The 19,891-nt window shown below is 42.1% G+C and overlaps 2 protein-coding genes across 3 annotated transcripts in view; both read right to left on the reverse strand.

The window, feature by feature from the left end:
• Positions 1–1,171: 1,171 nt before the first annotated feature.
• LOC122881360 (cAMP-regulated phosphoprotein 19-like) lies at positions 1,172–6,329 on the reverse strand. Its single transcript, XM_044207455.1, has 3 exons — positions 6,126–6,329; positions 3,933–4,055; positions 1,172–2,843 (listed from the first exon to the last, which is right to left on the reverse strand). Exons 1-3 carry the CDS (start codon positions 6,180–6,182, stop codon positions 2,673–2,675), a joined length of 351 nt encoding a protein of 116 aa, XP_044063390.1. The 5' UTR covers positions 6,183–6,329; the 3' UTR covers positions 1,172–2,672.
• Positions 6,330–8,104: 1,775 nt separating this feature from the next.
• fam214a (family with sequence similarity 214 member A) overlaps positions 8,105–19,891 on the reverse strand; it is a 28,789-nt gene continuing 17,002 nt past the window's right edge. The window contains exons 1-12 of one of the 2 annotated variants that reach the window (XM_044207427.1): positions 19,676–19,800; positions 17,812–17,996; positions 16,936–17,132; positions 16,065–16,190; positions 13,937–15,800; positions 12,900–13,025; positions 12,048–12,136; positions 10,785–10,881; positions 10,270–10,428; positions 10,021–10,089; positions 9,467–9,660; positions 8,105–9,348 (exon numbers count right to left, since the gene is read on the reverse strand). In XM_044207427.1, coding sequence (XP_044063362.1) covers positions 9,195–9,348; positions 9,467–9,660; positions 10,021–10,089; positions 10,270–10,428; positions 10,785–10,881; positions 12,048–12,136; positions 12,900–13,025; positions 13,937–15,800; positions 16,065–16,190; positions 16,936–17,132; positions 17,812–17,856 — 3,120 coding nt within the window. In that variant the 5' untranslated portion in view covers positions 17,857–17,996; positions 19,676–19,800 and the 3' untranslated portion in view covers positions 8,105–9,194. Of the gene's footprint in view, positions 9,349–9,466; positions 9,661–10,020; positions 10,090–10,269; positions 10,429–10,784; positions 10,882–12,047; positions 12,137–12,899; positions 13,026–13,936; positions 15,801–16,064; positions 16,191–16,935; positions 17,133–17,811; positions 17,997–19,675; positions 19,801–19,891 lie in introns of those variants that run through there. The other variant, XM_044207417.1, reaches the window with a different exon arrangement.

Consider the following 19,891-nt stretch of genomic DNA (forward strand, 5'->3'; position numbering starts at 1 on the left):
AATGATTCAACGAAGAGGGCTGCTGCCGCGTGGAAAACTGCGCCCCCTGACGGCCAAGGTTTGAAAATACACCAACAAAAACCGTTTTTTGTTTTTTTTGTTTTTTTTGTTCTTACGCCAAAAAAAGTAGCTCCTGAAAAAAACTAACTGGATAGAAAGGACAACTCTATATCATATTTTGTCTTTTTCCTTTAGCAACATGGCTCCAACATGGATATGAATCACATTATGTAAATTGTAAATATATTGTGTTTTCTCTGAAAGATCATTGCTGCAAACTCCACCCTCTATTAAATAAATACAATTATTAAACTGTAATTTGTGTGGGACCCCCAACCATCATTATTAGCAATATTTTATTTATTTATCAGTTATTTCAGTTTTAACAAGAATATAATTTTAATATCCTATAATTACAATATATATTTTTGTCTATTTTGCAGTTTTATTTAATATGTGTATATGCTGGGACAGCAGTACATGCTAAGGAATTTGTGTACTTAATTTATTACACGTGTATGATGTGTCTGATACGTTTGCTAAAAAAGGGGAAAAAAAGAAAAAGAAAGTGAAAAAAAATCATCAGCTTTCACTCAGCAAAATGTTTACAAACATTTAAGCTAAAGAGGCAATAATCGGTGCATGAAGCACAAAAACTAAAGTTATTTACTGTGGCAAAGAAAAAGCTGGATGGGAAAAATGCAGGGAAAAAATACAGTATAATGCAACTACAATGTTCCTGTAAAGGTACAAGTTTTGACAAAGAGATTTTTGACATTTTACTTTGTTGGTGTAGATACTGGGGTTTAGTTAAAAAGGGAAAATATAAACTACATTTAAAAGTACTCTAGTCCTAATGTGGCCTCTAAACGGGTCAATTTACCACATAATGGAATAAAAAATGAACACCGTTGCAGTATAGTCTATGACTATCTGTAAGGGAAAGTTTGTCCTCAACCAAGTTTTCAAAACATGGGGAAAAAGACAGACAAGACATAGATGAGGACAAACTGGCGCTGTTTTCCTCATCAAAGTGAATTTTGGTAAACCCATTAATATCAAAACACTGTGGTGTGGTCTAATGTAGGCAATGATTAGACAATTGAAATCACCTTAAACATACAATATGTCCTAAACATCAAAGTGAACATACTCTCTCACGACACAGTAATTAAACATTTGTGCAAAACTATTTTATTTACAAAACAAAATGGCACAAAGTGACAGCAGGGCAGCCATTTACATGCACAGCTCAGATGGATGTAGTTCTAGTTTGGATTTACCACATCGCAGGTAAACTTCATCCAGTCAGTAAGATCCCTGGCACTGTTCAGGGCCAAGAACATTTTTAAGATAAAACTACTTCAAATTATGAGTTTAGAAGCCTTTTCCCAAGTCTGAACACAATTCATAACACAATTTGTTCCCAATGCAGAGCTCCCAGTACTTTTAACTTTTTAACCATAAATTTAGTCTACTCACACAGCATACAGGAAACAAAGACTGGTAACTACTGACAGGAATATAGCTTTCAGGTACTATATAGTCCCCTCTAATCCTCTTTGAGCATGATGAGTCATTCACGACAACTTGGAACCAGAAACTTTGGCCTGAGAAGAGGAAGGTGCCGTCATCTGAGGCTGAAATGCATGGCACACCACAAATACAGTGCAAACTTTCAACATTACAGTTCAAACTGAAGCAACAATACACCCCGCCCCTACACTCTTGAAAGTAGAACATTTCCTAGTTTCAAGATGTCTTGAATGCACCATCTACATGCCACCCAGGGCATGTATGCTGCACCTGAGCTTTTCAGCATGTGGGTAAATGTCTGTGAGGTTTGACTGTGTGGTTCTTTAGTATGGCCTTCCCCTCCACGGTTCACAATCAAAGTGTTAACAAAACTGAGCTTGGCCTCTGGATTACTATATTAAGTCAATCACTCAAGCATATTGACAGCATAATTCAGAATAAGGATATACAGTGAATGATACAAATCTGATGTAAAACATTCTAAAAGGCTAACATCTGCCCCTGTGCCAAACAAAAGGAAATTATGTATGTATGTATGTATATATATATATATATATATATATATATATATATATATATATATATATATACATACACACACACACACACACACACACACACACACACACTGAGGGATCCTGATCCATACTAAAGCCCTCAAACCATACAAGACACAGCTTGTGCTGCTTGCCCCTCTCTTCAGCCAGTATACACAGCGGTATCAGTCGTCCATCAGTCGTACAGAGGCGTCACAGTCCACTCATCACACTCACACCTGGATGTCCTGTCTTTCAGCATATCTTACATGAGAGAAAAGAGAAAATAAAAAGGAACATGGAAAAGTAAGAGGACAATGACAGAAGGGCAGTCAGTTTGGGGGAGTGGCGAGGGATAAAAACAAGGATAGGAGGTAGTAGAGACAGGACCAGATGGGGTGGAAGCAAAAACAAACAGGACTGAAGGTATCAGCCAGCCAGCTCGCTGGGTGCTAGGTGTGGGTTCCTGTTGGGTTGGGTCCAGACTGGTGAGGAAGGGGCAGGGGCAGGGGCGGGAGAGGTAATGTTACAGCTCTGAGACTTGAGTGGTGAGTGTTAGGGCTGGGAGGTGCTGCAGGGGCTCTCGAGGCTGTGTGTGCATCAGCCTGCCAGTTTACTGGCCACCAGAGAAGGTTTCCTCTGGGGCAGGTCCTGGGGGGTGGGGATGTGGTCCCCTGTGATCTCGGCCTTCTCTGGTGCAGCTGTCGGCAACTGCTTGTTCTTTATCTTCGCTTTAGCCATGTTGTAGTCGCCAGAGTCAAAGTACTTTTGCTGTAGAGAGGTACAAGATTCCAATTTTAAAGTATGAACTATGAAAAATTAACAGCACTAGCACTCGTGAATAATGCGAGCTCCCAATATAGTGAATATTCAATGTTATAAATATTTTAATTACATTGCAAGGAGGAATTAATTGTATCTTCAGTATGCAACACATACAGGTTTGCTGACATTGATAGAATAATAACAGCCCACTTTTAAAGACTTGCCTAGCTTATTTTAATTAGATTGTAAAGAGAGGAAATGCCACAAATTGTGATCTTTTAAAAAAAAAGGTACCATGTGGAGTTTTTCACCACTGTTAGTGCTATGGAGCAGTGTTTTTATGAGCGAGTCCATGTTTTGCTTGTATCGTGCAACGCACACATGCAAGCATGCGGGCGACATGATACACAATTTCTCCCATTCGTTTCATGCTATTCTATTGATTGACAGTTGACAGTTTATTTTTTATCGACTTTGTGAATCTTTTACACAAAAGCAAATGCACATGTTCGCTGCACATCAAGAATGCACAAAATGTGTTCTGGTGAGAAAGACTGAATGTAAACAAAATTTTTGTTTGTTTACAAGAAAGCTTCACATGGTGTCTTTAAGCTACGGTATCTAACTAATGATTATTTTCTATTTTCAAGAAATCACTTAATCAACTTACCGTTGCAGCACTCAAGTTAGTCTGTTTTCAGTTTAGTTAGTTAATTTTTCAATTAGATTAATTACAGATTCAAATGATTGTGTAGTCTAACAATATGTCAAAAAATATTGGCAAGTGCACATTACAAGTTAGAACTAGAACCTAAAGTGATAACTTCAAATTGTCTGTTCTCCCTGACCAGCAGTGTATGGTTTATACAAGGATATGAAAACAAATTCTTCTCATTGATTTGCTATGCTCTGGGAAAGTCTAGTAAGTGGACTTAAGTTAATATTACTTTGTCAAACTGCATTAGTTTAGGTACCTAATAAACTGGCAACTGAGTGTAAGTGCAACGTTACTAACAAAAAAATGACAGTGGGTTCAGAGAAAGTCCCTTAGGTGAACTCTGAATGTTTTGCAGACAAACACAAGAGATAACTCACCCCCTTCTGGAGGCGTTTGCGAAGCAGATCAGAGCCCCCGGGTTTATGTCCTAAATTTGGGTATCTGGCCTTCAGTTTAGCCTCCTCTGCCTTCTCAGGACTGATCACCTTGTCCTGAATCTCCTGAAAACAAGCAGAAGCATGAGGCATCGAGATGGGGCATTTTGCTCAAAAACCACATAACGTTAATGCACAACTAAAGATTACATTCACCAGGTGCCTCCAGGCTCCAGGTCTTTCAAACCGGGAGTGGTTGACGCACCTAGTAATTCATTTTCAATCAGAGGTCAATCAGGTAGGGAGGCGCAGACAATCTGACGAGCAGAGTGACAAGCGGGCGCAATCCCGTGAAACTGTTGCGGTCATGCTTGTCTCACGCCACCAGAGTTGAATTGTCTTGAACTTTTTTCAACACAACACAATGCGAAGTGCAAATCAATGGATGAGAGACTGATCCTTGACGTTTGTGAGTTCCTTGAAATATATTCTGTCACCAACCAACACCCCATTTAGAATTTCCAGGGTAGAGGCACTTAAGCTAAAATTTTAGGATTTAGTTACTCTTTAAGTTCTGGGGACATTATGTTATCCCCCAAAAGTTCCCTGCTCGGGGGCTAAGCTAATGGCTTAGAATCGTGGTGTTTGTTAAGGCAAGGGTTGGCTAAATCGATCGTACAAAATTATATTGTGTTAATGTCGTTGCTGTGAGAAAAACGTTTGGGGTTTTTTCCCCAACGTGTCTTTCAGATGAAACGGGTGGGCACACTGAACTGCAGGCTGCAGAGACCAGTGTGTTTACTCCTGCGACCACCAGCAGTCCCATGTCTCCTGCTGAAGCACACAAACGCTGTATTTTGCACATTTATATTTCTGCGGATAAATAAATAGTTGTGAAACCAAAAGTATGTATAGTGGCTGTTCTTGTATCTGAAAACAAGTATATACATACATACTATAAATGTAAAAAGACAGGTAATGCTTGTGTTACCAAATTCTAATAGCAGCAATGCTCTGAGGAAGTAGTGGCTCTCTCACCATTATACACCAGTAAACTCAGCATTTAAAACAGGTGAGAGTGCATAGGTTAAAATGAGCAAAGGAATTGCAGGTGATGTGTTTAATAAGTTAAAACAATATAGTTATACAGCTGTGTGATGGCTATAACCTAATGGGTGTAATTTGCCTAATCTTCGCGGATCTTTAGACCTGTGGTAACAGACAACAATGGGCTGAAGGAACCTTTTAGCTCCCGGGAATAAAAGTTCCGGACACTTTGGGTGGAAACGCGGCTATAGTTTTAACTTAAATGTCCAGTGTGTAACATTTAGGAGGAGCTATTGGCAGAAATTGAATATAATATTTATATGTATGTTTTCATTAGTGTATAATCACCTGAAAATATGAATCGTTGTGTTTTCGTTACCTTAGAATAAGCCGTTTGCTAGATGCCACTAAATCCTACACACTGGACCTTTAAGATAGGCTATAAAGTTATAACTAAGCTAATTAAGCTAACTTTTCTAACAACAATAACAGTATGTGGTTGGCATCATAGATATCTGGTATCTGCTGTCCATATCGACATCAAGCTAAAATAAATATTGGCTAGTGTTTGCTCGACACCCCCCTCACAAAGTAGACACTGTAGAGTTAACCTACACTGGGTTGGACCACCGGTTGGGTATAAAATAACGTTAACCGCCGGTTTGTTGTTTGTAACAGTTATGACAGTTAGCTAGGTTGCAATTTAGCAGCAAGTAAAACTGCGGTAGCTAACGAGGACTTGAAGATAACGTTAATTTACTGTGACTAGGCTTCAAGCCGGACTGCAGCCATCTGTTGGGTTAGCAGCTGAGCTAACTGTTACCGATTTGTGAATGTCATTAGCTTGCCGAATGGCTAGCTGCTAACATTAGCAAGCGGTACCTCTGACATTCACACCAGCCATCCGAAACATTCGCTCTATTAGCAACCGAAACAGCAGGCCAGCTGACCGGTAACGCAATGACGTTACAAAGTTTGACAAATAACATAAATATTCTAACCAGGGCTCAGTGGCTGGCTTTGGTTGATATGTCAACAATAACGAGCGCGGGGCGAAGAAGCTAAGCTATCTAACGTAACGTTAGCGTGAGTTATAACAAAGTCAGTGGTGCTGCAGCTAAACCGCTACCGTTAATCCGTTGCAGTTACCTTCTCGCCCACTGATGTCTCCTCGGCCGTCTGTGTTTCTTCGTTATTCCCTGACATTTCTATATTATCGTTATCTCAGACAAGATATTGCTCACTAGTTGGGCAAGTGATCCACAAATCCCCTGCTCTGACTTTCCGTACCCATACGAGTTCAGCCGAGCTCGCACTCCCGTGTCCGCGACTCCCGCACAAGAAATACTACGTCATATGCGGAGACACCATGCGCGCTCACCTTCTGGCTCTCCTGCCGTGCGCGTGCACAGAATGCTGGGATCGGATTTACATTGCGTAACATACCGATCAGCTGTTAGACCCATGTGCTGTAACACAAATCCAGATTTCAGTTAAATAATCCTCAGATCCGGAGGATGGTGCACTGATTAACACAGTTCATGTTATGTTTTCCCATACCAATAGTTTTATTTCATGCGGTGTGTTTTGTGGCAGAGACTGAAATATGCGGTTGCTCTGCTCACATTGTGCTTAATTACAGGTGAATTAAGGAGCATGCATATGTGAAACAGACACTTTCGTGTCAACAGCAGATCTAAAGCCTGACTTTGTCACCATGCAAAAAAATAAATGATGCATACAAATGTGTGCAGATGTGTTTAAGAGCCCAGTGGCCGCCATATTAAATGGCCACCATCTATTTGGAGCTTTGTGTGCCAAACTGACAGCGGTAATCACCTACTCAGCTGCTGTAGATTACTGTGTGGTTGGCTGTGTAAGGTGTTACAACCTGTAGTCCTCTGAGTGGCAGACAGTGGTACAAGTGGTAGACAACTGCTGACTTCAAGCTGCAGCACCCAGCATTAAGGAATATGTCAGTGTGGTGCCACACAGAAAGGACTATTTATACCTCTGAATATCAATAAAATACTTTTGGAGGATGCACTTCTAAGAGATTTTCTCACATTTAGACAAACATGGCATTTATTGTTTTTCTTCTTTTGATCCTAAAAAATGTCAACTAGAAGCATGTGCTATTGTAAAAAATACACTTTATCTTGACCAAAATATCAGGATCTACCAGTCCACATACTGTATATGTGGTGTTTGTCCACTTTTTGTGTTAATTATGGAAATTAAACCAAAAACAGTGTTGTAAACTTTAGCTTTTTAATTGAAATGTCACCTGTAAATGAACTATTTTGGCCCCTGTCTAAAGTCAACATTGTTACCAATTCTCTTTACATCTGTTTTTATAGATTTTAAAAAGGCATTTACAAGTCCAAGGTGTCACTGTTAACAGGGCTGACAGCAGAAACAGAATTGGTAAGAACTTGTTTACCAAAATGCTTTGTGTAAGGTTAATTTTGTATTCAGAAATGTTATCTTAGTTGAAATACTCACAAGATGTGTATATAATTAGGTATTTGTGACTGGTATACAATTCCAAAACCCCACAGCTCTGTTGTTTTCATATTGTGCAGTTTCGGACCCATTTTAAAATCCTTTCATTTATAGGAACCTTTGACATAATCATCTGCTGATGCTGATCATCTTTGTTAAATTTGGAAAAGCATCATCTACTTTTTATGCAAGTATAACCAGATTATAGCAAGAGCACTTCTTTTGTAATTACTTTCAGCTATGGATTTTCTTAAAAAATATTTTTTTCTTTGGTCCATTAACTTTTGTAATTTAAAGACTTCATCTGCACATTCATTTATTTTCTTGTAATGATTCGATTCTAACAGTGTACTAAAAAAAGGCCTGGATGTCAGGAGGCACAGATCTCAAATGGGTGAATTTATAGTCGTGTTTTGTACCAGGGCATAGTCCCTGAGGACATCAGCAGAAAATCAGCTGTGACACCCAACTCATCATTCCTGCCACATGAGAAGAGCGTGGAAATTATGTTATCATCCCTGATTCCTCGTTTGCACTTTTCCTTTCCAGTGTGTGACTGGTTGGAGATGTAGTGGTAGAACAGGAAGCATGGTGAGAAAAATAACAACACAAAGAGACAGAAGCAGCTTTCAAGATTGCTTTAGAAGATATATAGATATATTTTTTTCAGATTTGAATATTAATGTCAAAAATACATACTATGATATACAGTTTGCACTACATCATCTTAGCATGACAGACGTCACAAGTAGTAACTGAAATATTAATTTAAATATTAAATAAACTGATGGTTAAGTAAACTGAAAGTGAATGTGTAAACACTAAACTAAGGATACTCTTCCTATTGCAACACTTCTAATAAAGTGGTTCTGTAACAGTACAAAAGTATTAGAATATCACTATTTTCTGTTTCATTTCCAGTTATGAGAGAAAAAAAATCCACAGTGCACTTCTTATGTTTTGCTGTGATGCTTTCAGTTGAATCTAGCTTGATTGCTTGTTCAACTTCTTTAGTGGTCCATGGTATGTGGGGTTTTTTTTGGACGAGAGGATGGCGTTGCACCACAGTTTGCCACCCGCTTCCTTTTCCATATGCACTCCCTCTGCACCGAGCTCAGGAATCACAGGGTCAAAGCTGAGTTCACTTTCAGTTCTATCAATCTAATCTTCAAGGATTTAAAACAAAATCTTTTACTATTAAAGGGGCCTTGTATTGCATTTATAAAGAAACTAATGAGATTGAACACTTATTCATTATGTCAAGTAGAGATCCAATTAACATTTTGATTTGAGTAAATAGAGTAAAGTAGCCTAGACTCTGCTGAAATAATTTAAGTATCTAACTGCCTCTGTAGACAATCACTGGTCTCTACTCTCCTGCCAGACGCTGGAGGGGATACACACAACAGCAGGAAAAAGAATTACCTATCATATCTGGTAAGGCCTTCTTAACCAGGAGACCAGGATGTGAAACATACTCTATAACTGTAACCTTTGACCCAAAACCTTGTGCACTTAACAGAGAACAAAGTTTCATTTCTGATGAGTCTCCCAGGCTCCCAGGTGAGTCTTGTTGACTGGCATCCTTAAATCGCTTCTCTTTTAGAGCCTTTGCAACTAGCCATGGGCTGAGCAAGAGTCTATCGCTGGAATCGAGGTGTGACTGAAGCTTCAGTAGTGGCCTGCCGGGTGGAGGAGGGAGGGAGTCTGGCCTCAGCAGCGGGGGGAGAATGGTGGATCAATGGGGGACTCTGTGAAGGACTGGAGCTCGTAGGCAGCACCGCTGTCCACCTCCATGGACTTCCTGGAAAACAGCAGACGGATGTCCCTATGGAGGTAGACCTTCCCAGACTTAGAACTCTGGAACCTGGTTGGGATTGGAGAGGGAGATGACAGACACGGAGGATGAACAGGGGAGGAGAAACATCACTGCTACTGGATATATTCCACTTTTTCTGTCCACTAGAGACGAAATGACAACTCACCTCAGATGTACGAGGTAGCGCAAGGTGCGTCCATGGCCGAGGGCCTTCCTGCTGGTCTGATTGTTTGTGTCACGGCGGACGGGAACAGAGAAGGTCCTCTGGCGTAGGAAGGTCTGATGTCCAGCTGGCATGGCTCGCAGGTCATACATCACAACAAACATCTTCACCACTGTCTTGTTGGGGTTGAATAAGGTCTAAGTGGTACAACCAGAGAGCATGGGAGGATTTAGACTCATCGATCTATACAGACACAACAGAACCTTACATGCTGTGAAAGGTACATTAAATGAAAATCAAAATGTACATATCATCCTAATAATGTAATTTAAGTATATAGAGGAAAATGCCTTTCGAATTTACAAGTATAAGCACCATAAATGAATAAAACCATGCCCTTGAATCTTTTAGATGATGAATCTTTCTCTATAACCACTAGGGGTCTCCCTTTCCTTGTGTTACTTGGAATAATTTGCTCTTTGTTCTCAGCCATGTGTACACCAGATTTTGTATAAAAAGAAATATTTTTAGAACATTTTAGAACAAAGTTTTCTCACCACTTGAATGGTTCCTGATGGAGGTACACGGTAGCCCCTTTTCCCCAGGGACTCCAGGTTTATCACACCCTGTGAGAAAACACATGACAACCACTGTGTCACAGACAGACATACAAAAGGTAATACACACAGGAGCTTACACATAATAAGGACAGTTGCAGATACAGCTTCCAGCTCAAGGTTCAGTCATACAGGCTGGAAGAAAAAACTGAATTACTGATTGATTAACTGGGAAAAAAGCAGTCTCACCATATATGGTGAGGGAGCGTTGTCATCAGAGACACTGTAGAATGACACATCCACAGGTAAGGTCAGGTGACTGGGGCAGAAGGACCCGCTGGCTCCAACCTCTGCTGTGAAACCCTCCACTAACCCTAAAGGCTCCAGGCGGTAGTTCAGCACACATTCCTAGTGAAACACAGTTCAATTTTTTCATTTTCTTACTTTATTTTTTTCACATGTAACACATCATTGATAAAAAAAAAAATTCATCCATTGAGCAACGTTATAAGGTAATCTTTTAAAAAAGGAAAACACAAACTTAGTCACCAAAATGTACAAGCTGCTAAATGATAGCTAGTCCAGATTTTGCACTTTAAGGAAGTCTGGCAGCCGAATCGATTCCCTTTGTGAGCATTCTGTTCAATTTGAATTATTTAGGGATGAAAATGGCACGAAAGTACAGCAAAGCGTACACTACTCTCAAAAAACAAGGGATGAATGAAGAAGACATGAGTCTGAGTGTGTGTGTGTGTGTGTTATACCTCAAAGTTTCCCAGCAGACTGAGACTGGCAGGTGGAGCGCTGGCACTGAACAGCTGCTGTGATTCATCTGCGTACCCCTCTCTCTTTGGACACACCCTGAAGGGTTAAAACACTCGCACTTGATCAACTTGTTTTCAGTGCGTGATGTGTGAAAGAGCATCTTAAGATGTTTACATGACAAGCATTCCTGGTATGTCTGAATAGACCTGGGTCCAGGGTGAGATAAAATGATCTCAGACTGAATTGTGTCTAAACAAAAGCGATATCAGCCATCTCGAAATGTTTGTTACTCTGACATCTTAATTTACTGAAGGAACAGGCAGAAAAAAATGTTATTTGTGTCCACTAGCCACACATATCAATCTTTATTTTTTAATCAAGCAAATCTTCTAGAATGAAAAAAAAAATCTTAATATGGGAGCATGACAATGGCTTTTACCAGCCACAGCCAAATTGACCAGAACTCGTCCAGTGGCTAAAATGAACTTTCCCCCCTGAAGGCCAAACTCTTCAAACATCTGCTTTAACAAAAGCGGCACTGAGCTACCACCCACAACTGCTGTGTGTAGGCAGTGCCATGAAGCTCTGTGTATATAAAGCCAGTTCAGTTCTGTCTGCCATTTTGAGCAGAATGTGTGTGATTCTAGATGCAGTCACAGTACAGCAGAGCTTCAGCAGGTGGCAGCGTGAGAGGAATAGTCAGCAGAAAAGGGCTGACCTAACCGTAACACTCAGAACAACACTCTTATTGTCTGATCTCACGACAAACAGACGACACTTCTAAAAACCTGTTGCTGATCCAAGGCTATGTCAGCGTGTTAGAGTTCAAATATGGTAGCTGTAGCAAACCTCTCTAATACAGATCCCTTATACACTGGTCCTATGACTTTGCATAGCGCGATTAATATTGGTGGTAAACTAAAAAAAAATAATTAAATAATAATTCAACTTTAAAAAGCTATCAAAAATATCAAAGCCAGAGTTTGCCTTGTTGGCACTTGCAGATAGTTACAGCTGAAATGTTGCAAAGTGAGAAAAACAAGTAAGTTTGATGATGCAAAGTATGAGTAACTTGATCCAGATGGTACTATAATAAAATGATGATGTGGGAGGCAACTGTAAAACTAAAAATTCTTTGTCCTTTAACTATTATTAAGACTGTATTAAACCTGCCAAAGTATCCTGACCTTATCCTCGTTGGACAAACTGAGTTGGAGTCTAGTAACTACAGTAACAAAGATCCCAGGTGAAAAAATGTGTACCTTTTCCCAGAGGCCCAAGGCAAACCCTTACAGCCAGCCAGAGAGGTGTCCAGGTCAAAGTAGCCTGTTTGATTTTTCCTCTGAGGAACCTGCCGCAGACACACAGGACATGATTAACACAGAGCAACTGTCATAGTATCCCAGGTTAGAGCTTGGAGGAGAAGATATCTGTTTCTTATTTCAAAATCTAGGACTCTTTTCTCTAGGATCTAGGATATTTTGTGCAATGTGCGTCATGATGTGTATGTGAAAATATGTGAGCTTGTGTGTTGGTGAGATTTTCTGTGTGTACACTTTAGTGTTTATATGTGTGAGTAGAGACCATTCAGAAGACAGGAAACTGTGATGATCAAGGAGTGTGGTAATCTGACAAATTCTGTCAAACAATTTACTGCGTTTGACGAAGCACACGAGTCATGTACCTTACCCGCCTATGTGCTTGTGTTTTTGTGTGTACATTAACCTTGGCTAACAACTCAGCTGCCCAGCAGCAATAAAAACACCTGCCAGATATTTCAAAAGTCTCTTTATGACAAACATTCACAGGCCCACTGATGAAGTATTGTGAGTAATGCCTCAGATGGCTTGCAATAAAGGGCAGTGAGTGTGGTGTTAAGACAAACACAACTGCACGGACAGCAACAACAGCAGTGTTTCCATCAATGTACTTTTTTTTTCAAAAGTCCGCCTCAAATTCACTTGACAATTAGATGGAAACACGACTAATGACTGAGTCAGTAAATGTTTGAGTGAGCCTGTGAACCTGCATGTGAAAGTCTTGTGAAATGCACAGAGCAGAAACTGACAATGACTGTGAGTTTCACTGTGTAGATGAGTGTGTGTGTTTCTTACAGGGCTGGAGAGCAGAGGCAGGCCAGTACAGGGATGGAAGGCCTTGGTCGCTGTGGCATCTAATGAGTGGCGATTCTGTTTCTTCCAGCTGTTGCACAGACGCAGAGGGGAGGGGCTGTGAGCTCGCTGGAGCACAGAAATGGAGAGAGATTAAGACAGCTTGCAAGTAAACTAAAATCATCTGTATATCAAATCATGTTCTCAAAAGTCATATCAGGCCATCTCGATTACCACTCACTCCAGTCCCACCTGCTCCCAACAAAACACTCATTTAAACTGAGCTGTGTTTATAAATGAGCAGGTTCCTTCCTGTTTGAATTGATACATTTAAAAAATGCGATGCCTGTTGTTACCTATTCACTTATTTCCGAAATGAAGTGCCAGTACTGTAGTAGATAACTTAGGCTTCCTGACAGCAATTTTATAGAATGAGTAATTTGTTGAATCAAATATTTAATATCCAATAATAATAGCTAAATGTACATACACTTTTTAGAATATAAAAATATTTAGAACATTTTTGGAAAAACAGAGTTAGAAAATCGATATCACTCTCATTGTCTGTACGATAAATATGAGGTAACCTCGGTTAAATTAGCTTAGCACAAAGACTTGAAACAGTAGAGACTCCAAGAAATCACTTCTCCTAGCAAAGAATTGTAACCCCTCGTAAAAACCCCTTGTTTTTACATTTTGGTTTTGGCTAAGATTAAACAAACAAGATATAACTTGTTAATTAATGAGCTTTAGTGGTGGGAAAGGGAAGGGGGATTTTTGTTACAGAGACAGAGACAGGCTAGCTGTTTCCCCCTGTTTCCAGTCTTTGTGCTAAGCTAAGCTAACCGGATGCTGGCTGTAGCTTCAAATTAGCTTATTTCCCAAAATGTTGAACAATTCCTTCTTAGTGATGCAGTTAAACCGAGGCTCCTTTAAGCAGGCATGGGGAATGGCAACTGGAATAATCGCAGATTACTAAATGGGCTATCACTCAAAAGTATATGGACAAACAATGCCCATTAAAATGAGGAGTCCCTTACCAGGACAGTAGGAGGAGGAGTCATGTCTGGACTGGGGGTGTTGGAGCATCCAGACTCCGAGGGTGCCTGGTTCTCATCCTGTGGGCCAGAGGCCTGGGCTGGTGCACAGATCTGCATCTGCAGCTGGGACTGAGGCTGAGGCTTGCTGTGGTTGTGGCTTATGTTACAGTTCATGACTGGTCTGGCATCATTGCAAGTCCAACTAAAGATCTGGGCATTCCTTGGGCTGTTCTCAAGGACAGGGGAAGCAGAGGTTTCATGGCTGCTGGGTGTCCTGACTCTGAGCTTTTCCTGTGGGGGAGTTCGTAAACGCTGACCAGCCTGGGTGTGGGACTGGCTTTTGAATGAGGGTTCTTCAAGTGTAAAGTGAGCACCATTTTGGGCCCGGGGAGAATGGCATTCGGTCCTCGGACTGGCTCGGGGCTTGTCTGTGCAAATGGGCGCGTGTGTGGCAGAGGTTTGCGTGCTGCCTCTGTGAGGTTCGTGGCTGGGTGTGTGGCCGTTGGCGTAGCCGTTGGTGGCAGTGTGTGAGGCTTGTGAGATGTGTGTGGTGTGTGAGTATGTGCGGACCGTGTGTGTGACTGTCGTTGTGTGCGTGTGGTGCAGAGGGCTGCCGCTCCTGCTGTACCTGGGGGACAGAGAGGGGACAGACAGTCTCTCCTGGATGAGTCGAGTAATGTCTTGTACTGCCTGGGCGATCAGGGAGCTGTCTCTCCCCCTCTCCTTGTCTTTCTCCTTCTCTCTCTCCCTCTTTCCATTCCTCTCCTCCTCTCTGTCTCTCGTCTCAGTCATTTTCAGCTTCCTGCAGGCTGCAGGTTTAGGGGAGGAGCTCTCCTGTTTGCTGAAAGAAGTGTCAGTCACGGGTGTATTTAAGGGGCTGGGCCACACACGTCCCACAGACTCATAGGGCGGTACCTCGGGCTCTTTGGTCTTATTGGCAGTTACATCGTCATGGTTACTGCCCCACATGGCTTTGGGAGGGTTGTCAGAAGCAAAAAGGCCGGGAGGGAGTGGCGGTGCTGTGGGGTCGCAGAAGTTGAGCCTCTGTGCGATGCGGGCGATAACTTCCTGTCTCTCCTGCAGGAGGGAGCCAATCAGGGGGTTTGTCTCGGTTGCAGCAGGCCTTGGGGATGGGCAGCGGGGTGGTTCAGCAAAGGAGAAATTCTTAAAAGCTCTCAGTGGCTCAGGGATGGGCCCCTTTGACCTCTCACTGCTGTTGGTGCAAGACCCATAGTCCTCTACTTGTGTGGGGTCAGATGAACCATTGAGAGCCGAGTACAGCCACTTCCCTGCTTTACTTGTGGGAAGTGGAGAGGGGGAGTGGGAGCGGGAGGGCGTGGGGGAGTGAGAGGACCTGTGGAACAGTGGGGAGCCCTGATGTTGGGGGATGTTGACCTGTGGAAGGTCTCCATTCTGATACGTGTGGTCTTCACCAGGCTCCTGGCTCTTCTTGCTGTAAGGAGGTGGCACAGCAGTGTGGGGAAGGCTATTGATGGGGATGTTGCTGATGGGAAGATTGGGAATGGGTAATCCATTGAGGAGAAGGCCAGACATGGAGTTGGAGCTCTTGCTGTACATGTTAGAGTTGTGAAGGAGGTTGTCTTTGCTGGGGTCCTGGCTCTTTTTGAGGGTGGGCACTCCACCATGGCTGTTGAGGTTTGGGTTGAGGCTGGGGGTCTTGCTGTAAAGCGGAGGCAGGCCGGTATGGATGCTGCAGGCCAGGGTGGGGTAGGTGGGTTGGCGGGGGAGCGACTGGACACGAACCTGCAGCGCAACACTTTGGGATACATTGGGGACGGGGAAAATGTGCTCTGAAGGCGGCTGGGAGAACTTCCACACCAACTCCTCATCAGCAGGACTGATCCTGTTTGATAGAGAGAGATTCGATGAACACGCCATTGTTAACTCTTTCATCTTAAAATATCCAGGAATTGTCAGAACCTGCAGAGATTCAGTTTTACTAATTTTCTAATTAAATTTTCAAAACAGCACAGTACACGACTTACACGTATATATAACTTTGAAAATAACAGGACTTTCTATCAAGTTCCCTGTAGCTTTAATAATCTGGTCCAACAGCCGCAGTGAAAAGCCAGTGTTAAAGTCTTCAGTGAGTGTTATATCTGACCTGTACAGGATGTTTCTGGGGACGATGCCATGGGAGGCGCTGAGCCAGGCGCTGAGCTGGGAGAAGAAGACGTACGAGCGAACAGCCAGCAGCAGGGTCTTCTCCTCAATGAAACGATCGCCGCTTCTGTTAAAAACACAAAAACAAAAAGAGGTGGAAATGTGCCAGTATGTCAGGTTAATGAGAAACCAGTTCAAGGATATGTATGTGTGTGTTTCAAAAACAGTGTTCCCTGTTCCTACATATGTCAGTAGGAAAGTGGGCCAATTTGTGAGGCTAATTAACCCTCTGAGTGCCAAACCAATTATCTGTTTTTTTTCTTCCTCTTACTATATTATTTTATTTCATATTATATTTTTATTTTTAGCATTTTTATCCTTCACTTCCATGTCTGTTGATCTAGTGGAAGATGAAACTCATGCATATCTATTATGTAATTTGACACATTTACAATGCCATACTTTATAGAAACACACAAACCTGCACTGATTTTAAGCTAGTACATGTACTCACTTGAGCACACCCGCACACACCACAGGCACTGTATTGCATATATTAAATGTATTTTTTGCCTCCATTTTTAATTTGTTTTGTTATACTTTTTTGTTTATTTTAACTCGTGCCAAAGTAAGCATGGTATGTGAAAGCATTAGTTGTGGAAACCAAGGTAATGATAACCAAAGACAGCAATGGATGATGGGAGAAGGCAGCAACCTTGGAAATACAACATACTGTATTTCTCTTGTAAACTGAAGACTTGAAACAAAATATTTTGGTGAAAACTGACGCACGTGATTTTTTTTTTTTAGCATTGCCCATGTTTAAATAGTAAGATCATGAGTGTGTGCTTGTGTATGTGTGTGTGCCTTACTGTCTTGGAACTGGCTGCAGGGTCCATCTCTCCAGCAGCAGAGCATCTTGTTTGATGACCGGGTCACTGATGGGGTCACTCGGGGGGCACTCATCACCATAGCAACAGTCTGGCAGGAGCATGACCTCAATCATGATGGGGATGCTGTTCCTCCAAAGCAGGATCACCTCCGAACGGGTTCGCCTTGCCTGCCGACACTGGACACACACACACCCGCAGAGAAAGGTGGAGGGTTAGGGTTCATTAGTGAATGTCAACAATTTAGGGGCAAAGCAGATGGGACCCAGAAAGAGCCTCACTTAGAGCTGATTTTCTCAGTGATTTTATTTAGGTCACATCTCAGTTCGTCATATTAAAAATCTTTCCACCTTGGAAGTTTACTGAATATATGCTATTCTGTATAGCTGTTGCAGTGATTAGGTATAGCTAATTAAAACTAATGTAGTCTAATACAACAGCCCTGCAATAAATCCTACCATTCATGAAGTATATAATGTCCAGTGTTTGTTAAAACTGTTTTAAAGAGGTGTTGATTCAACTTTATGGTAATTTCAGAGGCTGCAGTTTGTGCTGCTGTTGAACTGTAATGAATTTTACTGTTTCTAATACATTTATATCAATAAGGGCTGGGTGCTGAGTTCCAGCTGTATTAGTAAAATCACAGAAAATATACAATAATCTCTAATAAAAAAAACAACATGATAACATGTTAAATGTAAATCCCATTTGATAAGTGGACCTCACTTAATGCTCATGACTTGAATGACACAAATGAAGCAGCAACAACCTCTAGTAAAATGAGAGAATGCCTTCTGTTTACACTTCAGGAAAAGACATGACAGGCTGTGTACGCAAATGTGTGTGCACGTGCACTACCTGGGGCAGTTTGTCGCTGCATTCGTGCTTGTGAAGCGGTGGCATGGCCGACTGGGCCGGTGGACAGTGCAGCCCCTCCGTTCTGCCTTTGACAGAATATTCTGGTGTCCTTCCCTCTGTGATGAGTAAGGTCAGGAACACCAGGAACTCCTCCGCATCATACTCGAAAAACTCCTCCGTTGCATCTAGACAAGGTAGAGAAACAGAGGGTCAGCATATTTCTTCAACCACTTCACAGCTAAACAGAAAACAAACAACCAATTGGAGGAAAGTAGGAGGTAAACTACTAATTTGCCTATCCTGTGACAGATGCTGGAGCCACCTCTATTGACATGATAAGCACATGAATACCTGAAAGTCTTTGTTTAGGTTTTTACTTAAGCGGATTTGGCTATTTAAGTTTGGCTGGAAAGACTTGTTTAGAGAAGGGGTGTGGGGGAAGGCACTGGATGACACAACTTTTCCAGTTTGGCCGCTTCAATGGAATATATTTAGACCTTTCATGTCAGCTCAGCTGACATGGATGAGAGCTGTCATTCTGAGCCACACACTGTCTGCTCTCTCTTATACAGTACCCAAGTATAGGCAGTACGGACAGTGACGTCACTCACACTCATTGACAAAGCATTTACAAACAAAAACCAGAACACAAGGAGAGTACAGAAGAGAAATAATACAAGTTATGCTGCACCATCCGGTGCTCCACCAATTTTGCCAGGGTGGGGTTGGGCGGGGCTGTCAGGGTGACCAGGACCTGGCAGGACAGAGAGCTGAATCACCCTTTCACCATTCGGGACAAGGATATTCCCCTCTGAATCAACTGCAAGACTCTGTTCAAATTAACTATGTAGAAGCAGAAAGACTACTGATAAGGAATACTCAGCTGGCTGTCACATTAAAATTATAGCTCATGCTGTGCCACTCTGTTGTGCACTATTATTAATAATAACCACATTTATAGCAGTTTTTACAAGTGGTAAGATGGGGGCTGTTGCCAGTCAAATCTGTAGCTGTGGCTTGTCGGTTTGTCTCCTGCCACAACAAAATTAACAAAATCCTGCTCTGTTTGTGTTGTAATTGAAGCTTAGATCTAAAGTAGGGGTATTTTTAGCAGAAGGTTGAAGAGCCTGTCTTAGTTCTCTATCTCTTGTACTCCTCCAGAGAAAACTCCCAGAATCCCGCAGGAGGTCAGCTGATACACAGCAGCTCTGAGAATCACAGCTTTCTTTCTTCACTGCACACAAGCAAAAACACTGACGTACAGAAGCAAACTCTACAGAATCAGTCAATCAAATATTAGGTCAGAATTATGTGGATATTTTTATGTTTTAATCATTTTGAGGATGTCAGGTCTGCATAAGGCTAGAAGTACAAATACACACACACACACACTTACACACAGCCTGTCCTCCTCCCACCAGAGCCAGGCTGGTTAGAACAGAGTCCCTCTCAGCTGGCTCTGCAGAAGTGTGAGCTACGAGCTGCTGCTGTATGTGTGTGTACGTGTGTATGTGTGTACGTATTGCAGTCAGCTAGCCAGTCACGCGCATTCCTCTCAGGGAACTCCTCCTACATGCCTTTAAGCTGCTGCTGCACGTGGGGAGAGGCGCAGTCCAATACAAAACATGAAGAGGGAGGGGAGGGGGTCTGTTAGCCAGCTGTAGGCTGAATAAGCAGAGGGTGAAAGAGATGGAATGGGAGGATATATTCAGGGACAATCTCCTTTTCTTTATGGGCTACAATCGGAAAGGCTTGAACAAAGGGAGCAAGAGACCAACAGTGAGAGAGCAAAAGGGAACCAGAGACAGACTAGAAGGAGTAATATATGACAAAGATCAAGATTCAAGGTCACAGAGTACATCACCTTTACATGACGGCTTGAATGTACTGGATATACAGTAGTGAGCTGAGGTTAAGGTACATTCCCAGTCCGCAGTGGGAAAGGCTCCAGTTCCTGGTCCTATCAGGGGATTTGGGCTAAAGGTGACACTCCATGATCGAGGTGAGGCACAAAAGAGAAAGGAAGCATAGATTGATGAAGGGAAGGAGGTAAAAGAGTGATTAAGGGAGCAGCGGAAAA

Source organism: Siniperca chuatsi, linkage group LG1 (assembly GCF_020085105.1).
Source record: "Siniperca chuatsi isolate FFG_IHB_CAS linkage group LG1, ASM2008510v1, whole genome shotgun sequence".
Lineage (NCBI taxonomy): Eukaryota > Metazoa > Chordata > Actinopteri > Centrarchiformes > Sinipercidae > Siniperca > Siniperca chuatsi.